General features: G+C 43.3%; 1 protein-coding gene across 4 annotated transcripts in view; it reads left to right on the top strand.

The window, feature by feature from the left end:
- The window catches only part of APOO (apolipoprotein O), a 93,649-nt gene that overhangs the window by 24,063 nt on the left and 42,851 nt on the right, over positions 1-26,735 (top strand). For 3 of the 4 annotated variants that reach the window (XM_011935116.1, XM_011935118.1, XM_011935115.1), the window contains exons 2-5: positions 10,061-10,168; positions 11,969-12,088; positions 16,578-16,632; positions 22,193-22,288. In XM_011935116.1, the coding sequence (XP_011790506.1) occupies positions 10,061-10,168; positions 11,969-12,088; positions 16,578-16,632; positions 22,193-22,288 (379 nt within the window). Of the gene's footprint in view, positions 1-7,330; positions 7,668-10,060; positions 10,169-11,968; positions 12,089-16,577; positions 16,633-22,192; positions 22,289-26,735 lie in introns of those variants that run through there. The other variant, XM_011935117.1, reaches the window with a different exon arrangement.

The raw sequence follows: 26,735 nt of genomic DNA, 5'->3' as shown, positions 1-26,735 counted from the left end.
AAAAAAAAAAAAAAAAGAAAGGTTTTAGGTGCATTGAGTAGTAAAGGGAGGAGGAGATAAAATTGAGAAAGCAGACAGAGTCTGTCTTTTTGACTTTGTGCTTAAATGTGTATGCTCCTCAACTTGTGGTGGAGTTGCATTCTGATAAACCTATCATAAGTTGAAAATATCATTAAGTCAGAAATGCGTTTAACACACCTAACCTACCAAACATCATAATTTAGCCTACCCTCCCTTAAATGTACTCAGAACACTTCCAGTAGCCCACAGTTGGGCAGAATCATCTAACACAAAGCCTATTTTATAATAAACTATTGAATATTTCATGTACATTATTGAATACTGAAAGTGAAAAGCAGAATGGTTACATGAGTACTCAAAGTGCGATTTCTATGGAATGCGTATCGCTTCTGCACCATCGTAAGGTTGAACCATTTGTAAGTTGGAGACCATTTGTATAACATACATACAGGAAAGTAAACGGGTCATAAGTGAATTTTTACAAACTAAACATACTAGCACCCTAGAAGCTCTTCTCATGGCCCTTCTAGTCACTCCCCGCTTGCTAAGGGTATCCACTATTCTGCCTTCTAACCATAGTCTACTTTTAAAATAAATTTGTCAATGGAGGTTGGTAGAAGGGTAAGGTAGTAGTTAGAGAGGGAATTAGGGGTGGAAGGTATTTGTTGTGTTTTGTTTAGATGGGAGAGATTTTCTTGAATGTAAATAAATGTCATAATTTCTCTAGTGGGTGAACAGTCACTCTGTTTCTTTTTATGTTTAGGACAGTTTTCATTTTATACTTTCAAATGTTTTTAAAAGTATGTTTGAGTGCTTACACAAACTTAAGTTGAATAACTGTTCTTTAAGCATATGTTTGTGGAATAGTGGTTTTCAAAACTTTGCTTATCTTGGGAATAGATTCTTGGGCTCCTCTTAGATTCGCTGAGTCAGACACTCTGGGGGAAGGTGTTAGAGTCTATGCGTTTAAAAAACTCCCCAGGTGGGCCGGGCGTGGTGGCTCACGCCTGTAATCCCAGCACTTTGGGAGGCCGAGGTGGGTAGATCACGAGGTCAGGAGATCAAGACCATCCTGGCTAACACGGTAAAAACCCGTCTCTACTAAAAATAGAAAACATTAGCCGGGCTTGATGGCGGGTGCCTGTAGTCCCAGCTACTGGGGAGGCTGAGGCAGGAGAATGGCGTGAACCTGGGAGGTGGAGCTTGCAGTGAGCCGAGATCGTGCCACTGCACTCCAGCCTGGGCGAGAGAGTGAGACTCCGTCTCAAAGAAAAAAAAATCCCCAGGTAATTCTGAAACCTCTTGTGTACACAGGCCTGCAAAGGCCTTATATCATGAAGCTGGCATATATTATAAATGAAAGTTTAATAAGATAATAGTTCTTAATTGTGGGAGAAAAGAGTCACCCTTTTTTTAAATGGGAGAGACTATACACTAGATTCTCTATAGAGTTGAAAAAGAAAACTAGTTGTTAGGGATTTGAGCCCCACCATTCATGAGAGTCTGAATAATTCTGAGGATGTCTTATTTAGCTTAAGGTTTTTATTTGTCTTTAAGGCAGTTTTACTGGAACATAATCACAATGTGATCCCAGAGCTATGGAATCCTGGGCAGTGTACTTTTATTTGCAAAGCAAGAAACAGTTTAGCCTTCTAGGTACCCATTATGGTTTGTTTGTTAACGACCTCACCAGATTCGTGTTTTGGTAAACTGTGTCTAAGAAGCTACCTTTAAAGCTGAGGGAGCTGACTGATAAACTCAATCTTTTTCTTTCTTTCTTTTTTTTTTTTTTTGAGGCAGAGTCTTGCTCTGTCACTCAGGCTGAAATGCAGTGATGCGATTATAGCTCACTGCATCCTTGACCTCCTGGGCTCAAGTAATCCTCCCACCTCAGCCTCCCAAGTAGCTGAGACCATATGCATGCCCCACCACACCCAGCTAATTTTTTTTTTTTTTTTTGTAGAGATGGAGTCTTGTTATGTTGCCCAGGCTGGTCTCAAACTCCTGGCCTCAAGTGATCCTCCCACCTCAGCCTCCTAATAAAGTCAATCTTATGCCTGAATCTTTTTTTTTTTTTTCCTGAGATGAAGTCTTACTCTGTTGCCCAAGCTGGAGAGCAGTCGTGTGATTTCAGCTCACTGCAACCTCCACCTCCTGAGTTCAAGCGATTCTCTTGCCTCAGCCTCCCGAATAGCTAGGACTACAGGCACATGCCACCATGGCCGGCTAATTTTTGTGTTTTTAGTAGAGATGGGGTTTCACTATGTTGGCCAGGCTGGTCTTGAACTGCTGACCTTGTGATCCACCCACCTCAGCCTCCCAAAGTTCTGGGATTACAGGTGTGAGCCCCCGTGCTGGGCCCTGAATCTTTTTTTGAATGTTACTTTATTTTTTAAATTGTGGCCTGACTCTTTGTTTACAATCATAAGCTTCCTGGAAGCTCTGTAAGAGCAGGGACCATGTCTGCTTATGTGTTGTATCTGTTTAGCACCATGCCTGACATGATGTGGGTGTGCAGTAAATATTTGTTTTCGAAATGAAACCCTGGTTGACCTCTTCTAATTGTTACATATGACCTCACTTGCCTGACCAGATTTGTTTTGCCGACATCAGTCCTTGGCAAGCTTCAGTGGAGAGAGAGTAAGAACCAAATAAATGTCTTTAAGATAATGACAGCCTACCCCTTTACACTTCTTGTTAGCACCTCATCTAACCCAACACCAATCCTGGTAGCTCTGTTTCCATTGACAAGCGCCTTGCGGGCTGTGTGAAACAAAAGTTTTGAGACACAGAGAGTCCAAGGTCCAAGATAGAGTGTACCTTGATACTTTGCTGGGGAGTAGGATCAGACCAGAAAGAAAGAAGAGTTAGCCACAAGAGTGAGAAAACTCAGTGACACTCCCTCTGAGGTTTGCAAAGCTAAGGGCCACCGGTTTACCTTTATCTAAGCCAAATTTTCATTTTCTCTGTGACTGTGGGTCTTACAGCTTCAAAACCTCAGAGAAGCCAACACATTAGAGTCCTTACTTTGAGACTCCCAACTAGCTGAATTCCAAGAAAGGCATTTAGTAACTGAAGGGTATACTCCTGAGGGGCTGGATCTAAAGAAATGCCACCTTTGATCTAGTCTGTAACTTAGCACTAATTGGAGATCCAGCTCTTAACAGAGCTTGCTTGACTTTGGGCAAGCCTAACTCATATAATGCAAAGTAGACCATATCTAATCAGTTCTTGGCAGGTGCATATGCACTCATTTTCTGAGCCAAGTCATCTGCCCTGACCGGGGAGTGTACCTGGCAACAGGCTTCTCAAGGACTATCACTTGGGACAGGGAGTGCTCAGGGCATGGGTACTTGCAGTTTAGAGATTCCAGCCCTGCATCAGAAAAAGTCTGGGAGAGGCCGGGCATGGTGGCTCACGCCTGTAATCCCAGCACTTTGGGAGGCCGAGGCAGACGGATCACGAGGTCAAGAGATCGAGACCATCCTGGCCAACATGGTGAAACCCCGTCTCTACTAAAAATACAAAAATTAGCCACGTGTGGTGGTGCGCACCTGTGGTCCCAGCTACTTGGGAGGCTGAGGCAGGAAAATCGCTTGAACCCGGGTGGCAGAGGTTGCAGTGAGCCAAGATCATGCCACTGCACTCCAGCCTGGCAACAGAGGCAACAGAGGGTGACTCTGCCTCAAAAAAAAAAAAAAAAAGGGGGGGGGAAGAAAAAGTCTGGGGGAGATTTCACTTCTTGGGAGGTATATTCAGTCCCATTATACCATAATGGGTCAGGACTCCTCATGGAGAGAGAATACCTTTGTGTTCATATCTTAGAAAGCAACCCATCCAGGGTGTGAATAGGAGGAAAGCTGATAAAACTAAAGAGTTTTTTTATTATGTCCCAGAGCCTGAAAGTTGATTGTGTTTCTTCAAAGAACTGGATTGTTCTTCCTTGGGGAGATAAAATATTGAAGAAGGTTCTTTATCTCCTCTTTGTGCCCTTACACTGTCCTGGGGTGATCTCGACCCATCTTAGCCTTTCCCTTCTTAAATCCTGATTTTGAATAGGTTGGCCTGAATACTCAATATGAGCCCTAACAAATTATGATAACCTGGCAGGCACACAGTGTCGAAGATGGCCATTTGTGATGACATCTGGTCTGGCCAGCTTCCTTTTTACTGTTAGAGGGAAAGGTGGTGAGCATGCTGAGGCAGGGTGGAGTCATCTCGCACCAGGAGGAGCCCCCTTTGATGCCAGAAAGGAAGATGAATCAGCCAAGATGTTGAGTGCGTCAGCTTCAACCTTGTCTGCCCGGGGACCTTTTACCAAGGCTCCTCCCATGGGTTTCCATCACACAGATCTATACCAGTTCCTTACCATGGTCAGGTGTGTGGCTGGCTCCTTTTTAGGAATGAGCTTGGCATGGATTAGGTATGCTAGGGCTGATGGATTTTTTTTAAGTCTGATTTACATAGAGTGAAATACATAGATTTTTAAGTTGTACAATCTTAGTTGTACAATTTGAGCTTTGACGAATGTATACACCTTGAATAACCCACACCCCTATCAAGATATAGATTATTTCACCCCAGAAAGTTCACTTGTGCCCCTTCTCAGTAAGTCCACTTCCTTCCAACTCCCACCTCCCCCGCCTAGTAGTGATTGTTCTGGTTTCTTTCACTATGTTTGAAGCCATGGGTTTTAAAACATACAGATTTTCTTCAAGTCTGGATGGTGAGAGATGTCAGAAAGTAATACTTACTCAAGTAAATCAGAGGTTCTCAGTGGGAGAGTTGCTCCCCAGGAGACATTTGGCAGTGTCTGGAGATGTTTTTGACTGTTGTGACTGGGAGGAGGTGCTACTGGCATCTAGTGGGTAGAAGCTAGGGATGCTGCCAAACTTCCTGCAGTGCACAGGACAGCCCCACGACGAAGAAGGACCCAGCCCAAATGTCAGTAGTGCTGAGTTTGAGAAATCCTTGAGTAAATCATGTGTTCTCTGCAACCTAGGAATTATGGCCCTGGGGAGTGTTCATTTGTAGGTCTCCCAGGTCTCCTGGGGTGAAGTTTGCTTTTTCTTTGTTTTGTTTGCTTGTCTGTTGAGAGCCTGCTGGAAGCTGAAAAGGCCACTGCAGGAGCCAGCTTTCTTTGGTGCTACCATCCTTGTGGCCACAGTTCTTGCTGCGGGATGGGTGTCAGGGTGGGCTTAGGGAGGAAAACTAATAGGAGAAGAGGAAGAAGAAAACAGTTTAGGCAGTAAAGGGGGGCAGACCTAGAATAATATTAAAACTAGAAAAACGAGTAAGATAAGAGGGAAAGGTAAAGTAGAAATTAATAATTAAGAATCCAATAAAATGTTAAAGTAAATGAGTTGAGATTTAAAAATCAAAGATAGGCTGAGCATGTTGGCTCACACCTGTAATCCCAGCACTTTGGGAGGCCAAGGCGGGAGGATTGCTTGAGCTCAGGAGTTCGAGACCAGCTTGAGTAACATGATGAGACCCTGTCTGTACTATATATATATATAGTAATATATAGAGAGAGTGTAATATATATATAGTTTTATATATATAGTTAAATGTATAGTTATATATATATATAGAAAAAAATATATTATATATATATATGTATATATTTGCCCATACTGGAGTGCAGTGGCACGATCTCGGCTCACTGCAACCCCTACCTCCCAGTTTCAAGCAATTCTCCTGCCTCAGCCTCCCAAGTAGCTGGGATTACAGGCATCTGCCACCATGCCTTGCTAATTTTTATATTTTTAGTAGAGACTGGGTTTCATCATGTTGGCCAGGCTGGTCTCAAACTCCGACCTCAGGTAATCCGCGCACCTCGGCCTCCTAAAGTGCTGGGATTACAGGCATGAGCCACCACATCCGGCCTTACTGTGCTTTATGAGAAATAAATGCACCCCTGAAGTGCTGAGGAAGTCCAGACCCAAAAAACATGTTCTCATGGACTTAAAATTTCAGGTCAACTTTTTCCTAATTTCCAAAATACAACAGTTTCTAAGTTTGTCTACTTTAGCTTTTCAAGTAAAATAAAAGATACATAGATAGATGACTAGACCTCTAGCTATCTCTCTGTCTCTGGAACATGTCCAAAACCAACTCATCATTTTTCCCTCAGACTTGCCCCTCTTTTTCTACTTCCTCTCTCAGGAATGCTGTGTCACCACCCAACTAGAAAAACCCATCAGAAACTCCAAGGTCACTTAAAATCTACTCTTTTCCTGATTTTCAAGAATACAATACATTGTTATTAACTGTAGTCACCACGTTGTACAACAGATCTCTTGAACTACTCGTCCTGTCTAACTGAAACTTTGTACTTTTGACCAGTATCTCCCCAACTCCCCCCAGCCCCTGCCCCTGGTAGCTACCACTGTGCTGTCTACTTCCGTTAGTTCAACATTTTTAGATTCCACAAAAATTGTGAGGTAATGCATATGTTAATTAGCTCAATTTAGCCATTCCACATGTATACATATTTCAAAACAGCATGTTGTACACAATAAATATATACAATTCTTGTCATTTTTTAAATTAATTTAAAAAAACGAAAAATGAAAAAGAAACCAAGGTCATTGTCATTCCTCCTTTCCCCTTGGTCACTAAGTCCTGCTAATTCTGCCTATTAAACTGTCTCAATTCTACTTTCCTCTCTTTCTCATCTCCTGTGCAATCTTTCCTTGGGCCCTCGTTTCTTTCCTGCATTGTTTTAGCAGCACCATAACTGGTCATCTGGCCCTTTAATGACTTAAACCATCACACTGAGAAATAATGGTCTTTCTAAACGGCAAACTTGATTCTATATTCTATCCTTATTTAAGATCTTTTGGTATTTATTACCGAGGACTTTTATGTGAGCCACACAAGTCACATTGTGATCTGGCTACAACTAACTTCTCTGAGTCTCTGTCACTCTGTCCCCTTCCACAAAACTCCAACTCCCTATGTTTCTCCCATGCTGTTTCCCAGCTTCATGTCTTCACACATGCTGATTCCTCTGTCTGTAATGTCCTATGCTTGTTTTGTCTTTCTGTAGAACTGCCTAAGAGCAGGGAGAATTCATGCTTTTGAAACGAGGAAATTTCCCTTGTCCCTCTTACAGGGTATGTGATGGGGGTGTGGCTCACTTCTGAGGTGCCCCACTGCTGAAAACCCCTAGGGGAAGCAGGCAGACGGGCAGGTCGTGGGGAGTGTGGGCTCCAACCCCATGGTAGCATCTAGGGGTGGATGTTTACAGCTTCTGAAGCCCCAGTGGGCGTGTGCTACCGTGTGCTCTTTTAGTTTTGCTGTCAGTAGCCAGCTTGTGTTTATCAGCTCAATCAGACCCTCTGCCTTATCGCAAGGACAGAGGGCTTTCTGTATCCTGGGGTTCTTGCGTGAGTATACCAGAAAAATAGAATCACACATGGGCTTGGAGAATGAGTGCAAGGTTTTATTGAATGGTGGAAGTAGCTCTCAGCAGATGGAAACGGAGCCAGAAGGGATATGGAGTGGGAAGGTGGTTTTCCCCTGGAGTCAGACCGCTTAGCAGCCGGGCTGTCCTCTGACCGCCCTCAGCCAAACTCTGCGTTGTCCTGCCATTCTGCTGTTGGTGGCCTGCCGGCGTCTGTCAGTGTGTTCTTCTAATGGTGTGTTCTTCCTCGCCTCTGCTTCTCTTGACGTCCAGCTGCTTGTGTGCTCTTGTGCCAGTGTGTTCCTCTCGACGTCCAGCCACTGTGTGCCTGCCCGCTAGGGTCTCAGGGTTTTTATAGACACAAGGTGGGGGTGTGGTGGGCCAGGGTGGTCTTGGGAAATGCAACCTTTGGGCACAAAAACAGAAATGCCTCTCCTCACCTAGGTCTGTGGGCACAGGCCCGGGGTGGAGCCCTAGCCAGGGACCGTGCCCTTCTCTACCCAGCATTTCCCTGCCTGCCCCTCCCCTATCACTTTTATTTTATTTATTTATTTTTTTGAGACAGGGTCTCGCTCTGTCGCCCAGGCTGGAGTGCAGTGGCAGTATCTTGGCTCACTGCAATCCCCACCTCCCGGGTTCAAGCGATTCTTGTGCCTCAGCCTCCCTTATTTTATTTTTTGATTTGTCCCAGGCCAAGTGTAGTGGCTCATGCCTATAATCCCAGTACTTTGGGAGGCCAAGGTGGGTGGATCATTTGAATCCAGGAGTTTGAGACCAGCCTGGGCAACATGGCAAAACCCTGTCTCTACAAAAAATACAAACATTAGCTGGGCATGGTGGTGTACGCCTGTAGTCCCAGCTACTTGGGAGACTGAGATAGGAGGAGTACTTGAACCTGGGATGGGGAGGTTGCAGTGAGCAGACATCCTGCCGCTGCACCTCTAGCCTAGGCAACAGTGTGAGACCCTGTGTAAAAAAAAAAAAAAAAGTTTGTCCACTTATTTACATCTATCAAGTTCTTCCTACCAGAATGGAAGCCCTTTCAGGGTGAGGATATGTCTTACTCCCTATTCCTATTTCTATGGCTGTGCCTAACACACAAGGCATGCTCAATAATTGTTTATTTCCTGCTCAAATGAGACAAAGGAAATGGATGGAGGAGAGGTGAAAAGTAAATGAGTAATTGATTTCTGTCTAACTATTTAGGCATGATTTAGTATCTTGGAAATCATATTACTGAGATTTGCTGTGCCTGTAATGTGAAAGACGAGTCTGTTCTGTAATACAAAGCGTAATGCCAGCTAAAATATAGCAAAGATGTCTGTTGAAATGTATGCCTGCAAATTCCCATATTTCAGAAGCAAATAAAGAGCTGAAAGCCATTAAGAAAAAAGGAGTGATTATTACTTTAACTGGTTTAAAAATAATTGATACATCTTGAAGTATTAAGTATGCATCTTGAGGTCTTAATTTCAAGGCAGTTTTGCTATAGATTTCTTTTGCTTCCACAATACATATTAGCCAGCTACATTTGTTCGTGTGGTTTGTGCCCATCACAGTTATTAGGCAGAACCAGCAGCACCAGGGTACAACCTAAGGAAAGCAACATCCCTCCTAGAAAACTGCCATGACCTTCACAGGAGGGGTCTGAATATTTTTTTTTTTTTTTGAGATGGAGTCTGGCACTGTCACCCAGGCTGGAGTGCAGTGGCACAATCTCGGTTCACTGCAGCCTCCACCTCCCAGGTTCAAGTGATTCTCCTGCCTCAGCCTTCTGAGTAGCTGGGATTATGGGCACCCGCCACCATGCCCCGCTAATTTTTTTTTCTTTTGTATTTTTAGTAGAGACGGGATTTCACTATGTTGGCCAGGCTGGTCTCGAACGCCTGACCTGGTGATCCACCTGCCTCTGCCTTCCAAAGTGCTGGGATTACAGGCGTGAGCAGATTTTTTATATTCACAGTTTAAATTAATAAACCTATAACTCTCCCCTCCTCTCAGCCCATCTTTTTTTTTTTTTTTTTTTTTGAGCAGTTATTTTGTGTGTGTGAAACAGAGTCTCACTCTGTTGCCCAGGCTGTAGTGCAGTGGCATAATCATGGCTCACTGCAGCCTCAAACTCAAGAGTTCTCCCACCTCAGTCTCCTGAGTAGCTGGGACTACAGGCACATACCACCATGCCTGGCTGATTTTTAAAAAATATATTTTGTAGGCCAGATGCAGTGGCTCACGCCTATAATCCCAGCACTTTGGGAGGCCGAGGCGGGCGGATTACCTGAGGTCAGGAGTTCAAGACCAGCCTGGCCAACATGGCAAAACCCCATCTCTACTAAAAATACAAAAATTAGCCGGGTGTGGTGGCAGACACCTGTAATCCCAGCTACTTGGGAGGCTGAGGTAGGAGAATCGCTTGAACCTGGGAGGTGGAGGTTGCAGTGAGCTGAGATCACGCCACTACAGCCCAGCCTGGGCAACAGAGCAAGACTCCATCTCGAAAACATAAAAATTAAATTAAAATAAAGCACAGTAAGCCTTTCAGGGTGGGGAGTGGCTGAGGTTATGAATATGCTCACGTTCTTCACATTCGATCTGTAAGATAGAAGATTTAAGATTGCTTCTGCATTTCAGGTAATTCAGAGGTCCGTGGGGCCAGCCAGCCTGAGCTTGCTCACCTTCAAAGTCTATGCAGCACCAAAAAAGGACTCACCTCCCAAAAATTCCGTGAAGGTTGATGAGGTAACATGTTGTTCATGTTGTGATATATTTTGAGTGTCTGATTTAGTTACTGTAGGATAATTTTTTTCAAATTGTATATCAGGAAGATGTGACTGTTTAAAAAACATTTATTTATTTATTTATTTAGAGGTAGAGTTTCGCTCTTGTTGCCCAGGCTGGGGTGTAATGGTGCGATCTCAGCTCACTGCAACCTCCTCCTCCTGGGTTCAAGCCATTTTCCTGCCTCAGCCTCCCAAGTAGCTGGGATTACAGGCATGTGCCACCACGCCTGGCTAATTTTGTATTTTTAGTAGAGACAAGGTTTCACCATGTTGGCCAGGCTAGTCTCAAAACTTCCAACCTCAGGTGATCCACCCGCCTCGGCCTCCCAAAGTTCTGGGATTACAAGCGTGAACCACCATGCCCAGCCGGAAGACATTTAAACGGAGAAAATATATTTCCTTATAGTTTGTTTAATTTGTGGGAAATTATTAAACTATGGCTTTTTCAACAGGTAAACTTTAATGATACTTAGCTAAGGGCATACATAAATTAAGGAATACTTTATAAATGTTTACTGGGGAATCCACTGTATCCAAATAGGTTATAAGCACAACTCACTTTTCTAAGTGGTCTCTCTGATTCTTGGCTTATCTTGATTCTTATCAAACCAAGAAGATATTCACATTTTTTCTTCTCTAAGAAATTAGAGATCTGGATCCTTTCTGTTTCTTGGCTGGAGGAGACGCTCATAAGTATATACTTAATAAATACTAAATTTAAAAAAAACAAGAAATCTTCTCTCTACTGTTTACATTCTTTTTTGGTCTGTACTTCCCGCTAACTATTTTGGATATTCAGTTTCTGTTGCCTTTGAATAAAGTGAGGTAAGGATCTACCTTCAGTCCTAGGTAGGGTTACTTGATTGGTGTTTACATAAAGCTAATTAGCTTATCTTTTGCCCTTTACTCTTTTCTCAGGCCTTGGCACAGTGGCATTTTTTGAGGGTGAAGAAGGCAGCCAGCCATGGCTGTGAGAAGTTCTCTGGGTGGGGAACAAACCTGTTCTCCTGCTTTGATTAACATCAGACCAATCATTTGAACTGAGTGACATGCCCTTTGGTTACTCTCAAGCTTTTTTAACCCCTTCACCCACCCTTTAGAGTAATAAAATCCTTTTTCCAAACTCAATCTAAGGTGGAATACCAAATACCAGTATATAAAATGGATAAAGAGGAGCTGCTTTGTTTGCAGTCAGTGGGTGGGGAGAAGGTAGGATACCTCATAGCCCTGCCCTTTTGGCCTTGGCCTTGTTGATTAAGGAAATAAGGTGCAAAGATGGTTTGAGGTAAAGTTCACGTTGCTCATAACCCTTAAGAGTCACTGGAATTCATGAAGTGTTATTATTACTATTTTTGAGATGGAGTCTCGCTCTTGCCCAGGCTGGAGTACAGTGGCACGATCTTGGCTTACCGCTCCCTCCACCTCCCAGGTTCAAGCGATTCTCCTGCCTCAGCCTCAGCCTCTCAAGTAGCTGGGATTACAGGCACCTACCACAACACCTGGCTAAGTTTTGTATTTTTAGTAGAGATGGGGTTTCGCCGTGTTGGCCAGGCTGGTCTCGAACTCCTGACCTTAAGTGATCCGCCTGCTTTGGCTTCTCAAAGTGCTGGGATTACAAGCGTGAACCACCACACGCGACCACAGAGTCACTGTAATTCATGAATTATCAGAAATATTATATTAAATACTTACAAATTTGGTAAATTTATCCTGTAGACAATATGTCTTTTAAATATTTGTTTTGTTTTAACGTGTGCAGCTTTCACTCTATTCAGTTCCCGAGGGTCAATCGAAGTATGTGGAGGAGGCAAGGAGCCAGCTTGAAGAAAGCATCTCACAGCTCCGACACTATTGCGAGCCATACACAACCTGGTGTCAGGTACAACTGTTCTGAAAATGGAGTGAACGCATTTCTGTTTAGAGTCAATAGAGAAAAGTCTGTATTGGCTGCATGTTTTTGGAAAAAGACATGATAAAGGGCCCTGAGATGGTTGACAGAGGCTGGGAAGGGTGGGGGTCTGGGGGGAAGGTGGGGATGGCTACTGGGTGCAAAAAAAATAGCAAGAATGAATAAAACCTACTATTTGATAGCACAACAGGGTGACTACTGTCAATAATTTAATTGTACATTTTAAAATAACTTAAGAGTGTAATTGGATTGTTTGTAACACTAAGGATAAATGCTTGAGAGGATGGATTTCCCGTTCTGCATATTGTGCTTATCTCACATTGCATGCCTGTGTCAGCACATCTCATGTACACCATAAATGTGTGTACCTACTGCATACCCACAAAAAAGTTTTAAATAACAGGCTCCAAGCTAAAAGTGCCTGACTTACAGATGTTCTTCAGTGCCATCTGAAGAGGGGGTGTAGAGATGCTCTAGCTTCCTGGTGACAGCTGTTACCACAGCTGCAGAGAGAATTTCCCTCTCCCTGGGCAGTGCGTAACACCTTGACTAGAGAGCAGAGGGGCTGGGAACTACCTTGTTGCTTGCAGTTGTGAAAACATTGTTGTCTACCAGGGGAGGCTTGTGGCCTGGAACTCTAAACAAAGGAAAAAGATGCGGTGTAAACACTTACATAAAAATTGCGAAGTTTTTCTCCCCCAGTATACAAATCAGTGCCACTTAAACCAGCAGTGGATATGGCATTTTGAATGCCATAATAGTAGGGTAGATACTAAAATAGGGTAGAATTCCATACTAGATTACTGAACTATTTGTCCTAGTGACCAAAGAACTACATATACAGATTGGTGTCTGTCCCTGCCTGGGTTTTAGGTCAGGCATTTGTCATTACGTAAATGAAAAGTATTTTTGTGATTTTTTGGTTTTTTTTTGAGATGGAGTCTCGCTCTGCTGCCCAGGCTGGAGTGCAGTGGCCAGATCTCAGCTCACTGCAAGCTCCGCCTCCCGGGTTTACGCCATTCTCCTGCCTCAGCCTCCGGAGTAGCTGGGACTACAGGTGCCCGCCACCTCGCCCGGCTAGTTTTTTGTATTTTTTAGTAGAGACGGGGTTTCACTGTGTTAGCCAGGATGGTCTCGATCTCCTGCCCTCGTGATCCGCCCGCCTCGGCCTCCCAAAGTGCTGGGATTACAGGCTTGAGCCACTGCGCCCGGCCTATTTTTGTGATTTTTAACATAAGTAACCAACGTTTACAATCTACAGAATGCTTTTGTAGGCTTTGATACATATATTTGCTATACTTGATCCTGATTTTGAAAATTGAGGACAAATTTAATAAAAACTAATAGATGTAGATGTGTGGGAAATTGTCTAGATTTACCTTGCTTGAGATTTATAAATTTAGTCTTTTTGGTTTTTGGTTTTTGGTTTTTTTATTTTGTTTGTTTTTTGAGACGGATTCTTGCTCTGTTGCCCCGGCTGGAGTGCACTAGTGTGCTCTCGGCTCACTGCAACCTCCACCTCCCAGGTTCAAGCAATTCTCCCACCTCAGCCTCCCGAGTAGCTGGGATTATAGGCACGAGCCACCATGCCTGGCTAATTTTTGTATTTTTAGTAGAGATGGGGTTTCGCCATGTTGGCCAGGCTGTTCTCAAACTCCTGACCTCAAGTGATCTGCCCACCTTGGCCTCCTCAAGTGCTGGGATTACAGGCATGAGCCATCACGCCTGGCCTAAATTCAATTTTCATCCAGAGCTTGTTTAAAAATTTTTAAATTCCTTTGCCTATGCTGCTGTTGAACTTTTGTTCACCAATTTAGAAAGAAAATAGTAAGCATGGACTGTATCAACAATATAAATTAGGCCATTGTACTTAAGTATCATAACCATATTATTGAGTTAAGTAATACCTAAAGACTTTATACATAATGTGTTGTAAAATGACTAGACTTTATTCTCTTGTTCTAGAAGATTTTAAAACTTCTGGTAGTTAAGATAGTCAGCACATTTGTGCGGATATTTTTGTATCATGTAGGCATGACTACTATTATTTGTAGTCTTTTTTTTTTGGCAATAAAAGTACTTTGTACCTTTTAACCTAAGGTTGCTTTTTGTTTTTTACCTTTTCTTCCATGCGTGATACTCATTGCAGCAAAATACCTCTCTGGATGATAGATTAGTTATCTACATGTTTATTTCCACTACTACTAAATATAAAAACTTTCTTGTAATTATAATAGCTTTTGTAATTATAATGGTTTTATTTTCCTGGGTAGAACAAAGTCTTCATGAATAGAAATACTTCTGATTCCTGTCCTTTTTCAGACCAGGAATTTCTGGCCCTTTTCTTGAAGAACCAATTTAAGTTTGTTTTTTTGTTTTTTGTTTTTTGTTTTGGGATGGAGTCTCGCTCTGTCGCCAGACTGGAGTGCAGTGGTGCAGTCTCAGCTCACTGCAACCTCCACCTCCCGGGTTCTAGTGATTCTCCTGCCTCCGCCTGCCAAGTAGCTGGGACTACAGGCATGTGCCACTACACCCAGCTAATTTTTGTATTTTTAATAGAGATGGGATTTCACCATGTTGGCCAGGATGTTCTTGATCTCTTGACCTTGTGATCCACCCACCTCGGCCTCCCAAAGTGCTGAGATTACAGGCATGACCCACTGTGCCCAGCCTTAATTTTTTTTAATAGTAAAAATATTAAGCTATCAAAAGAAGTGGGCAGTCATTCTAGATATTGATCTGAAGGTTTCTTTTCTTTTCCTTTCCTTTCCTTTCTTTTCTTTTCTTTTTTTTTTTTTTTAGTAGAGACAAGGTTTCACCGTGTTGCCCAGGCTGATCTCGAACTCCTGGGCTCAAGAGATCTGCCCACCTCAGCCTCCCAAGTAGCTCGGACTACAGACTCATACCACCATGCCCAGCTAATATTTTTATTTTTTTGTAGAGATGGGGTCTCTGCTGTTACCCAGGCTGGTCTCAGATTCCCGACCTCACGAGATACTCCTGCCTTAGCCTCCCAAAGTACTGGGATTACAGGCGTGAAACAATGGATTCTATTGAAGTGATACTCAGTTCTTTAGATCTTCTGCCTAATTCAGCATTTATTATTTCAGGTCATTTAAAAGAAAGAGGATAGCTTGTCCTGACTTGAACTGAAGTACAGAAAACAAATCCTTTTCCAGGCGGGGCGCAGTGGTTCACGCCTGTAATCCCAACACTTTGGGAGGCTGAGGCAGGCAGATCACCTGAGGTCAGGAGTTGGAGACCAGCCTGGCCAACATAGTGCAACCCTGTCTCTACCAAAAATACAAAAATTAGCTGGGTGTGGTGGTGGGCGCCTGTAATCCCAGCTACTCAGGAGGCTGAGGCAGGACAATCACTTGAACCCAGGAGGCGGAGGTTGCAGTGAGCAGAGATCGCGCCACTGCACTTCAGCCTAGGCGACAAGAGCGAAACTCTCTCTCAAAAAAAAAAAAAAATTAATTAAAATTAAAAAAAAAAAATTCCTTTTCCAAATGGCAACCAGTTTTGATACCTTCTGATACCTATGTATTTCTTCTTGTCTTCACTGTAGACTTCTTGAAGGTGGGTACCTTCTAGCGGTCCCCTTGTTTTCTTTAGGATCATGTGATGTTCATGTACAAAGCCTTTTTTTTTTTTTTTTTTGGAGACAGGGTCTTGCTCTGTCACTCAGGCTGGAGTGCCGTGGCGCCATCTCGGCTCACTGCAACCTCCGCCTCCTGGATTCAAGTGACTCTCCTGCTTCAGCCTCCTGAGTAGCTAGGACTAGAGGTGCGTGCCACCACACCCGGCTAATTTTTGTATTTTTAGTAGAGACAGGGTTTCACTATGTTTGTCAGGCTGGTCTCCGACTCCTGACCTCAGGTGATGTGCCCAACTTGGCTTCCCAAAGTGCTGGGATTAGAGGAGTGAGCCATCATGCCTGGCCACAAAGCCTTTTTATTGTTTTTAAGAGAATGTTGACACCTCATTTGCTTTGGGCTATAGGCTTCTGTGTCTCATTAAAGCTGGTCATTCTTGCTTCAAATGGGCAGTTTCCAGATGTAGGCTCTAATTAATGGCAGATCAGGAAGTAGTTAATATGAAAGACAGATTTAATCTCATGGAGAAAAGCTTGCCAGTTAAGTATCGAGGAGATTGATTTTTAGTCTCTTTTTTCCATTTTAATGGAAGAGTGAAACGGCTGGATTGTTGAAACCACTCTGCTTGGAATCTGCTTCCTGTGGCAGTAGTAAGCCATTCTACTGAGTTATTTGCAGTGAAGGGAAGATTATAATAGGAAAAACAAACAAAAAGACCCAGATAGACAGTGTATCCCTTTGTTCAAAAAGTGTTAATAACATGATAATTTATTCAGTAAAGACAAGTATATTTATTCTGTTAACTTTCTAATCAGCAGATCCTGTGAATAGTTTCATTCAGTTTCTTTTTACCTTTTTAGGAAACGTACTCCCAAACTAAGCCCAAGATGCAAAATTTGGTTCAATGGGGGTTAGGTAAGTTGATTTTAAATTAGGCATAATCAGCTACTTCATTAACATTGAACTCTTTAATCGGAGTTCCATGAATGAGCTCCAAGAAATCTGTGGACTCCTTAAAAGTATATGCAGAATTTTAGAGCTATGTGGATTTTTCTGGGAAGAGGAACTGTTGTTTTCATCAGATTTCAGGCAACTAGTGTCCCCAAATAGTCAGGTAAGTCTCTTCCAGGTCGTTAGGATTCTTGGGCTAGCAAGTACAGATACACTGCTTAAAAAAAAAAAAAAAAAATTATCATTTCCAGGTGCAGTGTAATACACCATACTAATTCATCAATAGATTTTCTGAATCGGAATAGCTCATTTGCATTGCAATTACATGCTCTAGAAGTTTTGAAGCAGGAAGGAGCTGAGCTGGTACTCCTGTGAAAGGTCTTATTGCATAATTGATAGTGTTCTTACACTTTTTTTTTTCATTTGGTTTTATTTTCCTTGATTGTTTTTCAGTTGTGGGCCACTTATCACGTACACTCACAAACTGGATTCACAGTCCATGTTCTGACTAATGTTCATCGGAGACTGGTGAATTAGTTAAGCTGCCGATCGTATTTCATTCCCCTTATTCGGCATCTCGGAAACAAAATCTTGTTTTTACAAGGGTTTGTTTCCATGATAGAACAAAATAAACATGAATACAGTTTATTTCTTTGCTAAGATCATCATAGTGTATTGATGTCCTGATATTTCTGAGACTGTCAGATAAATTTATCATTAGAAGACAGACATAGTAATAGCTGCCTACTGGTTCTTTTTTTGAGACAAAATCTCACTGTCACTTAGGCTAGAGTGCAGTGGCACAATCTCAGCTCACTAATACCTTTGTCTCTCAGGTTCAAGCGATTCTCCCACCTCAGCTTCCTGACTAGCTGGGATTACAAGCGTGTGCCCCATGTCCAGTTAATTTTTGTATTTTTAGTAGAGACAGGGTTTCACCTTGTTAGCCGGGCTGGTCTCAAATTCCTGACCTCAAGTGATCTGCCCACCTTGGCCCAAAGTATTGGGATTATAGGTGTGAGCCACTGTACCCGGCCCCCTACTGGTTCTTTAAATTATTAAGGCATGTTAATAAGTAACATCTTAATTTTATTAATTTCATAAACACTTATTTAAGACTTATATGTCAGGTACTATTCTAAGTGCTTTAAAAATTCCAGTTTATTGGGGGAGGAGTAAGGATGGTTAATGAGTACAAAAATATAGTTAGAATGAATAATACCTAGTATTTGGTAGCACAGTAGGGTGACTGCAGTCAACAAGACTTTATTGTACATTTTACTTTTTATTATTTTATTATTTTTTATTTTTGTGAGACAGATTCTCACTCTGTTGCCCAGGCTAGAGTGCAGTGGTGCTGTCTTGGCTCACTGCAACCTCTGCCTCCCAGGTTCAAGCAATTCTGTCTCAGCCTCCCAAATAGCTGGGACTACAGGCACATACCACCACGCTCAGCCTATTTTTTGTATTTTTAGTAGAGACAGGTTTCACCATATTGGTCAGGCTGGTATCGAACTCCTGACCTCAGGCGATCCACCCACCTCAGCCTCCCAAAGTGCTGGGATTACAGGCATGAGCCACCACGCTCAGCCTATTTTTTGTATTTTTAGTAGAGACAGGTTTCACCATATTGGTCAGGCTGGTATCGAACTCCTGACCTCAGGCGATCCACCCACCTCAGCCTCCCAAAGTGCTGGGATTACAGGTGTGAGCCACCACGCCTGGCTTATTGTACATTTTATTTAACTAAAAAAGCTATACTCTTTTAGTTATTGTAAATAAACTAAAAGAGTAGAATTGGAATGCTTGTAACACATAGAAAAATGATAAATACTTGAGGTAAAGGATACCTCATTTACCCTGATGTGATTATTATGCATTGTATGGCTGAACCAAAATACCTCATTTACTCCGTAAATATATATACCTACTATGTACCCACAAAAATTTGAAATATATATATATATAAATTTAATCCTCATAACAACCTGACAGATACCTTATTATCTTCATTTTTATCTGAGGAAACTAGAGAACTCCTGATATAGTCTTCTGTCTGTACATGTGTGGCTGAGAGGTCTCTTGTTTAAATTTTTCTGAGACAGGATCTTACTCGGTCATCTAGGCTGGAATGCAGTGATGTGATCATAGCTCGCTGCAGCCTCGACTTCCTGGGCTCAAGCAATCCTCCCAGCTCATCCTCCCGAGTAGCTAGGATTACAGGCATGTGCCATCACACCCAGCTAAATTTTTCCATTTTTTTGTAGAGACAGGGTCTCACTTTGTTGCCCAGACTCTGTGCAATCTTAAAACATATCTTCTTTCCCCTTTCTTTGTGATTTACCCACTTTGGCCCAGCTCACCACAGCCATCTGGGTGTCCCTCCGTCAACTGCTCTGTGTACACATCTAGAATTGAGCAACACTGGGCTAGTAGGCAAAAATAAAGGGAAGTAAAAAATTGCCTCAAATGACCCAGACTAGAGGATGGAAAGTAAAAACTAGGCTAAATAATTAATGCAAACATAATAGAAGTCCTATAGTAGTATTTAAAGTGATCACATTTCCCAAAGAACCCAGGAAAAGGAAAACTGGCATGTATCTGGTATTACTTAGGGGACAGAATTACTGAGTTTTCCAGTTTATTACTTCAGTTCTGCATATATTTTCTAAGTCACCATTCTGCCAGACCTTGAAAATTGAGATTGGTTAAGACAGTGGTCACAACCACTGAGATGCATGTAACACATTATTTAGTACTCGTGCAAATACAGAGATAATCACAGACCGTTATTGAAGGTACAGAGGAAGGAGATTAGTTTAATCGAAATTGAGGAGGTGGGAGCAGTCAGGGAAGGATTTCTGAAGTGAATCTTGAAGGAGCAGTGTTAGCCACACCAAAAGGTGGGGATGGGACTGCTGGAAGCAGGCATTGCGCACTGGTCACAGCATGATCAGGCTTAGAGGTGTGAGTTGGTATTGGATGTTTGAGGAACCCTAAGCAGATAGAGAGTGCTGAAGATGAGATTGAGAAGGAGACATGAAGGCTTTGTTTAAGTCATGACCTAGCTAAAATTCATTTGTTAATTCATCCAGTATTTATCAACTCCTGGCAGTGTGATTTTTTATTTATTTATTTTTTTTGAGATGGAGTCTTGCTCTGTTGCTCAGGCTGGAGTGCAATGGCATGATCTCGGCTCACTGCAACCTCTGCCTCCCAGGTTCAAGTGATTCTCCTGCCCCAGCCTCCTGGGTAGCTGGGATTACAGGCACACGCCACCACGCCTAGCTAATTTTTGTATTTCCAGTAGAGATGGGGTTTCACCATGTTAGTCAGGCTGGTCTCGAACTCCTGACTTTGTGATCTGCCCTCACTGGCCTCCCAAAGTGCTGGGATTACAGGCATGAGCCACCACGCCTGGCCTGTTTTTGTTTTTGTTTGGAGACAGGGTCTCAGTCACCTAGGCTGTAGTGTAGTGGCATGATCATAGCTCACTGCAGCCTTGACCTGGACTGAAGCAATCCTCCCACCTCAGCCTCCCAAGTAGCTGGGACCACAGACATGCATCACCACCCCTGGCTAATTTTTTAAAAACTTTTTGGAGAGACAGGGTTTTGCCATGTTGCCCAGGCTGTTCTTGAACTCCTGGACTCAAGCAGTCCTCCTACCTTGGCCTCCCAAAGTGCTGGGATTACGGGTGTGAACCACCACACGTGGCCATCATTCTTAATAAATATCTATTGAATGAACATCCGTTATTACCACTGAAGGAAGATAACACGGGAGTATAAGCAATCCATCATTATGGAGCTTACATTCTCCTTGGGGAGACACCAGATACACACCTGAATAATTAAACACAGGGTACTATAGGATTAGGTAGCAAGTGATGGTACAGAGAATAAATATGATGGGACTTTAGAGGAGGGAGAGAGGTATGGACTGATGAGCTTAGGAAAGGCTTTTGTGTGGAGGTAGGACTCAAGCTGGCTTTTATGAGGTGGAATTGGCTCAGTGGAAAGGAGAGGAGGCATTATGTGAATGAAGTCAGAAGGCATGTTCAGGCATGAATAGGTTCACATGTTGTACTTATTTTTATTGATTCTATCGCTGTCAGCGGTGGTCAACAGTGGCTATTTCCTGAGTGAACTTACAGGTTTCCTTTATTATCCAAATTTATTCTGTTCTTGAGTTCGAATAATGAGTTCAGATGGCAAAGGATACTTATTTTTCTGAGTCTAAGGTATTTGATTTCTTTTTTCTTTTTTCTTTTGAGAAGGAGTCTCACTCTGTCACCCAGGCTGGAGTGCAGTGGCATGATCTTGGCTCACTGCAGCCTCCACCTCTCGGGTTCAAGTAATTCTCCTGCCTCAGCCTCCTGAGTAGCTGGGATTACAGGCATGTGCCACCACGCCCAGCTAATTTTTTTGTATTTTTAGTAGAGATGGGGTTTTACCATGTTGGTCAGGCTGGTCTCGAACTCCTGACCTTGTGATCCTCCCCCCTTGGCCTCCCAAAGTGCTGGGATTACAGGAGTGAGCCACCGCGCCTGGCCTTTTTTTTTAATTATTATTTTTATTTATTTATTTATTTATTTATTTATTTTTTTTAAAGAGGCTATGTCTTGCTCTGTGGCTCAGGCTGTCAGGCTGGAGTGCAGTGGCGCGGACCTAGCTCACTGCAGCCTTGAACTCCTGGACTCAAGTGATTCTTCTGCCTTACCCTTGAAAAGTGTTGAGCTTATAGGGATGAGCCACCACTCACAGCTTGTTTTTGGTTCCTGAGTTTCAGAGAGCAAGTAGCAAAGCTTCAGATGGATTTATCCAAATCTATTCTGTTTTTGTGTTTGCATAACAAGAATTTGAATAGCATAGGATCCCTGTATTTGTATTCCTCCCTGTGCAAATTGCTGATTCAGATCTGTTGCTTTCAGGAATATGAACGTAATTTAACATTACTTCATTGTCAGTAGGGTTGTTGGACCAAAGGTAGTTGAAAATTGGACACTTGCAGCCAGGTGCAGTGGCTCACACCTGTAATCCCAGCACTTTGGGAAGCTGAGGTGGGTGGATCACCTGAGGTCAGGAGTTCGAGACCAGCCTAGCCAACATGGTGAAAGCACATCTCTACTAAAAATACAAAAGTTAGCTGGGTGAGGTGGTGGGCGCCTGGAATCCCAGCTACTCAAGGCTGAGACAGGAGAATCGTTTGAACCTGGGAGGCAGAGGTTGCTGTGAGCTGAGATCACACCATTGCACTCCAGCCTGGGCAACAAGAGCAAAACTGCATCTCAAAAAAATAATAATAATAAAATAAAATTGGACACTTGTTATGTGAATAGTAAATCTTGTTTATATGTTACATAAAAATATGTTGAAAAGCAGTACAGTAGCAGAATGCAGAGAATATGTGATTTGAAAAACCCTTGATATTATATAGACATATTATATACTGTATAAGACTTTTTGTTTTGTTTTTTAATGAGAAATTTATGGAACTGCTTCCTGGTCTAATTCTATTGTAGACAGCTATGATTATCTCCAAAATGCACCTCCTGGATTTTTTCCAAGACTTGGTGTTATTGGTTTTGCTGGCCTTATTGGACTCCTTTTGGCTAGAGGTAGGTGCAATTTTGTGGGTTTAACAGTCAGCTCATAAAGCAGAGATAGAATATATGTTTCATTCTTTCCCTTCATTTACCAGGTTTCAGAATAATGAGTTGGTTCCTAAATATGGCTTTCTTAATGTATAATTGATACGGTTATCATATTTGATTTTAAACATAAATAGAAATTGTATACTCTTGGTAAAAAAAAGAAGTTATCCTTTATAGGCACATTTACTTGATCAAATCTCTGTTGTTCTTTGGTCCAGAAAGAGCAAAATTTTAAAGTCTTTCACACCTGAGAAACTGTTCCTAAACATTTCACTATTAAGATCAGGCTGTATTAATCACAGTAAATAGGGCAGTGATTTAATAGAGATTTTATTACCTTCTTGATTTGTCATGGCTTCAGTCAGTGATGACAAAAACTTTTAAAATGCTTAAAATTAAATGCTAACAAATGCCAACTTAAAAATATTACTATACTGCTAAATTATAAACTATAGGAAATAAAGGCTGATAAAATACTTTGCTATGATGAGATGAGTTTGTTGTGAACTACTTGAAGTTTCACTGGTTGGAAACTTAATGTTTATGATATAAAATTCTGACATTACCATCGTTCCTAATGAAGAAAGTTTATGAACCCTGTAATCAGACCCCAGTAAAAGAACCATAGAGACTAGTTTGGTCCCTGTATTAGTTTGTTTTGCATTGCTCTAAAGGAATATCTGAGGCTGGGTAATTATAAAGAAAAGAGGTGCTGGGCATGGTGACTCATGCCTGTAATTCCAGCACTTTGGGAGGCCGAGGCAGGCAGATCACAAGGTCAGGAGATCGAGACCATCCTGGCTAACACGGTGAAACCGCATCTCTACTAAAAATACAAAAAATTAGCCGGGCGTGGTGGCGGGCGCCTGTAGTCCCAGCTACTTGGGATGCAGAGGCAGGAGAATAGCGTGAACGTGGGGGGCGGGGCTTGCAGTGAGCTGAGATCGAGCCACTGCACTCCAGCCTGGGCGACAGTGTGAGACTCCATCTCAAAAAAAAAAAAAAAAAAAAAAAAGAAAAGCGGTTTATTTGGCTCACAGTTCTGCAAGCTGTACAAGAAGCATGGCATCAACATCTATTTCTGTTGAGGGCTTCAAAAAGCTTCCAATCGTGGTGGAAGGCAAAGGGGGAGAAGGTGCATCACATGGTGAGGGAGGGAGCTAGAGAGATGCCAGGCTCTTTTAAACAACCAGCCCACGTGTGAACTAATAGAGTGAGAAATTACTCATAACCACAGGGAGGGCACCAAGCCATTCATGTGGGATCCACCCCCATGACCCAAACACCTTCCAGCATGGGGATTCACATTTCAACATGAGATTTGGAGGGTAGACTCATTAAAACCGTATCGGTCCTATTCCTCCAATTTAAAAAATCTTCCCTCTACATGCAATAGTTGTTATTTTATTTTACTTTAGTTTGAGATAGAATCCTGCTCTGTCGCCCAGGCTGGAGTGCAGTGGCACAATCTCAGCTCACTGCACGCTTCGCCTCCTGGGTTCAAATGATTCTCCTGCCTCAGCCTCCCAAGTAGCTGGGATTATAGATGTGCACCACCGTGCCCAACTAATTTTTGTATTTTTAGTAGAGATGGGGTTTCACCGTGTTGGCCAGGCTGGTCTCCAACTCCTGACCTCAAGTGATTGGCTTGCCTCAGTGTCCCAAAGTGCTGGGATTACAGGTGTGAGCTACCACGCCCAGCCTTATTTTATTTTTTTAAATTGGTTTCTTTTTTGAGACAGAGTCTCACTCTATCACCCAGGCTGGAGTGCAGTGGTGTGATCATAGCTCACTGCAGCCTGGACCTCCTGGGCTCAAGTGATCCTCTCACCTCAGCCTTTCAAGTAGCTGGGATTACAGCCACTCGCCACCATGCCCAGGTAATTTTTGTATTTTTAGTAGAGATGGAGTTTCACTGTGTTGCCCAGGCTGGTCTTGAACTCCTGAACTCAAGCCATCCACCTCCCTTGGTGCCCCCCAAAGTGCTGGGATTATAGGCATGAGCTGCCGTGCCCTGCTAATGGCTGTTATTTTTTGCTTTAAGGGGAGTTGCACTTATTTTTTTTTTGTCTTTTTTTTTTTTTTTTTCCTTTTTGTGGAGAACGGGGTCTCGCTATATTACCCAGGCAGGTCTCGAACTCCTGGGCTCAAGCTATCCTCCCGCCTCTGCCTCCCTGAGAGCTGGGATTACAGGCGTGAGCCACCGCACCCGGCTGGCTGTTATTTTTTAATTTGGAGGGTAGACACTGCCCTGGTGGCACTACCAGCTCACCTGTGAAAGCAACTCATGTCACAGTCTTCATGCCCTCCTCCTGTCTCATGCAGAATATGTCAGAATTAAATTTCCAGCTTATTTTTTGTAATAAACGTATAAACCAACATTTTCCCCTAAACTTCTTTCACCTCATTTCTTGCAAAGCTGTTCAAAAGAGCATTCGGTCTTATTTAGATAGTGTTTGAGATTGATGAACATCCCAAGGCCAGGGTGTTGGGATTTCAGCTATTGTTAGGGAGATAGGAATGTAGAAGTGAGTGAGAGGAGCTTCCCCCTCCCTCTCCGTGGTTAGAGCTGGCCCTAGGGAAGTCTTCCAGGTCCAAAGAAAACTTTTTCTGTGCTGTGGGTACGTTTCTACAGTGCCGAGAGTTTGTCCCCGGCACACCCACTAGGGTGACCATCCTAAGGAGGATTGGAGACCGTGCTCTCCTGGCCAGAGCAGCAGCATGAGAACATCTGCTACAGTGGGTCCTAGTTCTCTGATTTTGTTTGTTTCTATCTCTCTTCTTCCTTTTCCTGGGGAGAGCTTGGTAGTATTAAAATAATTTGACACCTTAGTTCTTTTTCACAAATATTTCATGCAGGCACACACAAACACATGTGCAATAGCAGGTCTTTTCCCCTGAGCTCTGGGTATAGAAAGGCCTGAGGTGAGTAGCATCAGAGGGGTTCACCAAGCAGGATGAGTGGGATGGTAGGGATGTCTGTGGCTAGCCAGAGTGGTTTGCAGGCCCCTCCAGGTGGATGGTCCCCTTTGAGGGCAGCAGCAGGATGGGTGGGTGCAGAAGGTCCCTCCTGATGGGGTTCCTTTTTTTTTTTTTTTTTTGAGACAGAGTCTTGCTCTGTCATCCAGGCTGGAGTGCAGTGGTGTGATCTCAGGCTCACCACAACCCCGCCTCCTGGGTTCAAGTGATTCTCCTGCCTCAGCCTCCCAAGTAGCTGGGACTGCAGGCGTGCACCACCATGCCTGGCTAATTTCTGTATTTTTAGTAGACAAGAGGTTTCACCATGTTGACCAGGCTGGTCTTGAACTCCTGACCTCGAGTGATCCTCCCGCCTCAGCCTCCCAAAGTGCTGGGATCATAGTTGCGAGCCACCATGCCCGGCCTGGTGGGGTTTCTTGAGCGTATCTGCTAAGGTAGTCTGCTTCAGTTGATGAGGATTGCTATGACTGTGGTGGTGACAAGAGGCTCTCAGAGAGGTGAATGGATGTTCATTCAGAGGAGATGGGCCCAGCCGGACCACTCCAAGATGACACATGGTTGTTGACACTATTGTTGCCTTCTGGTGGCTCTCCCCAGCATTGGCAACCAGTGGTTCCCCCTGCCCCTGGCAGTGCTGATAGTGACAACCCATACCACTGGCCTCTTGGGAGATGTGGGCATGGAAGTAGGGGCCGGGGAATACGATTACACCTCCTTCCTGAAGTTCTGGGGTCCCCAGCTCATTGTGTGAACCAGCAGGAGCTGGAGGCCCGAGAGCTGCCACTTCTCGGCTTTCCCTGGAGGAGTGAGAAATGACTGGGTGGCAGGTTGGCTGCTCTTTCCCTGGTCCTCACTTGGGTGAGCTGCTTCAAGTGGATGGGAGCAGGGGAGGGGCACTATGCAGGGGTATGACAGGCTTTTCTCTTCCAGGAGAATTACACCCTTTCAATTCACGCAACAGGATCGGGAGAGAAACAGCAAATCATTAATAGTCTAGGTTGATAACATTTGTATTCTCTTCAGCAACCCCAGTTCCATCTTTGGGGATTTGTCTGTTTAAAGTTTTAAAGCCAATAAGCAGCACTTACATGATTAGAACTGTTTAAGGATTAACATACACATTCTGGCAGAGCACAGTGGCTCACGCCTGTAATCCCAGCACTTCGGAGGGTCAAGGCGGATGGATCACCTGAGGTCAGGAGTTGAAAACCAACCTGGCCAACATGGTGAAACCCGACCTCTACTAAAAATATAAACATTAGCCAGGCATGGTGACTGGCGCCTGTAATCCTGGCTACTTGGGAGGCGAAAGCAGGAGAATCACTTGAACCCGGGAGGCAGAGGTTGCAGCAAGCCGAGATTGCACCATTGCACTCCAGCCTGAGCAACAGAGCGAGACCCCATTTAAAAAAAAAAAAAAAAAAATCGGCAA

The sequence above is a fragment of the Colobus angolensis genome, unplaced genomic scaffold (genome assembly GCF_000951035.1).
Source record: "Colobus angolensis palliatus isolate OR3802 unplaced genomic scaffold, Cang.pa_1.0 Scaffold140, whole genome shotgun sequence".
Lineage (NCBI taxonomy): Eukaryota > Metazoa > Chordata > Mammalia > Primates > Cercopithecidae > Colobus > Colobus angolensis.
This window is presented reverse-complemented; position numbering and strand designations above follow the sequence as displayed.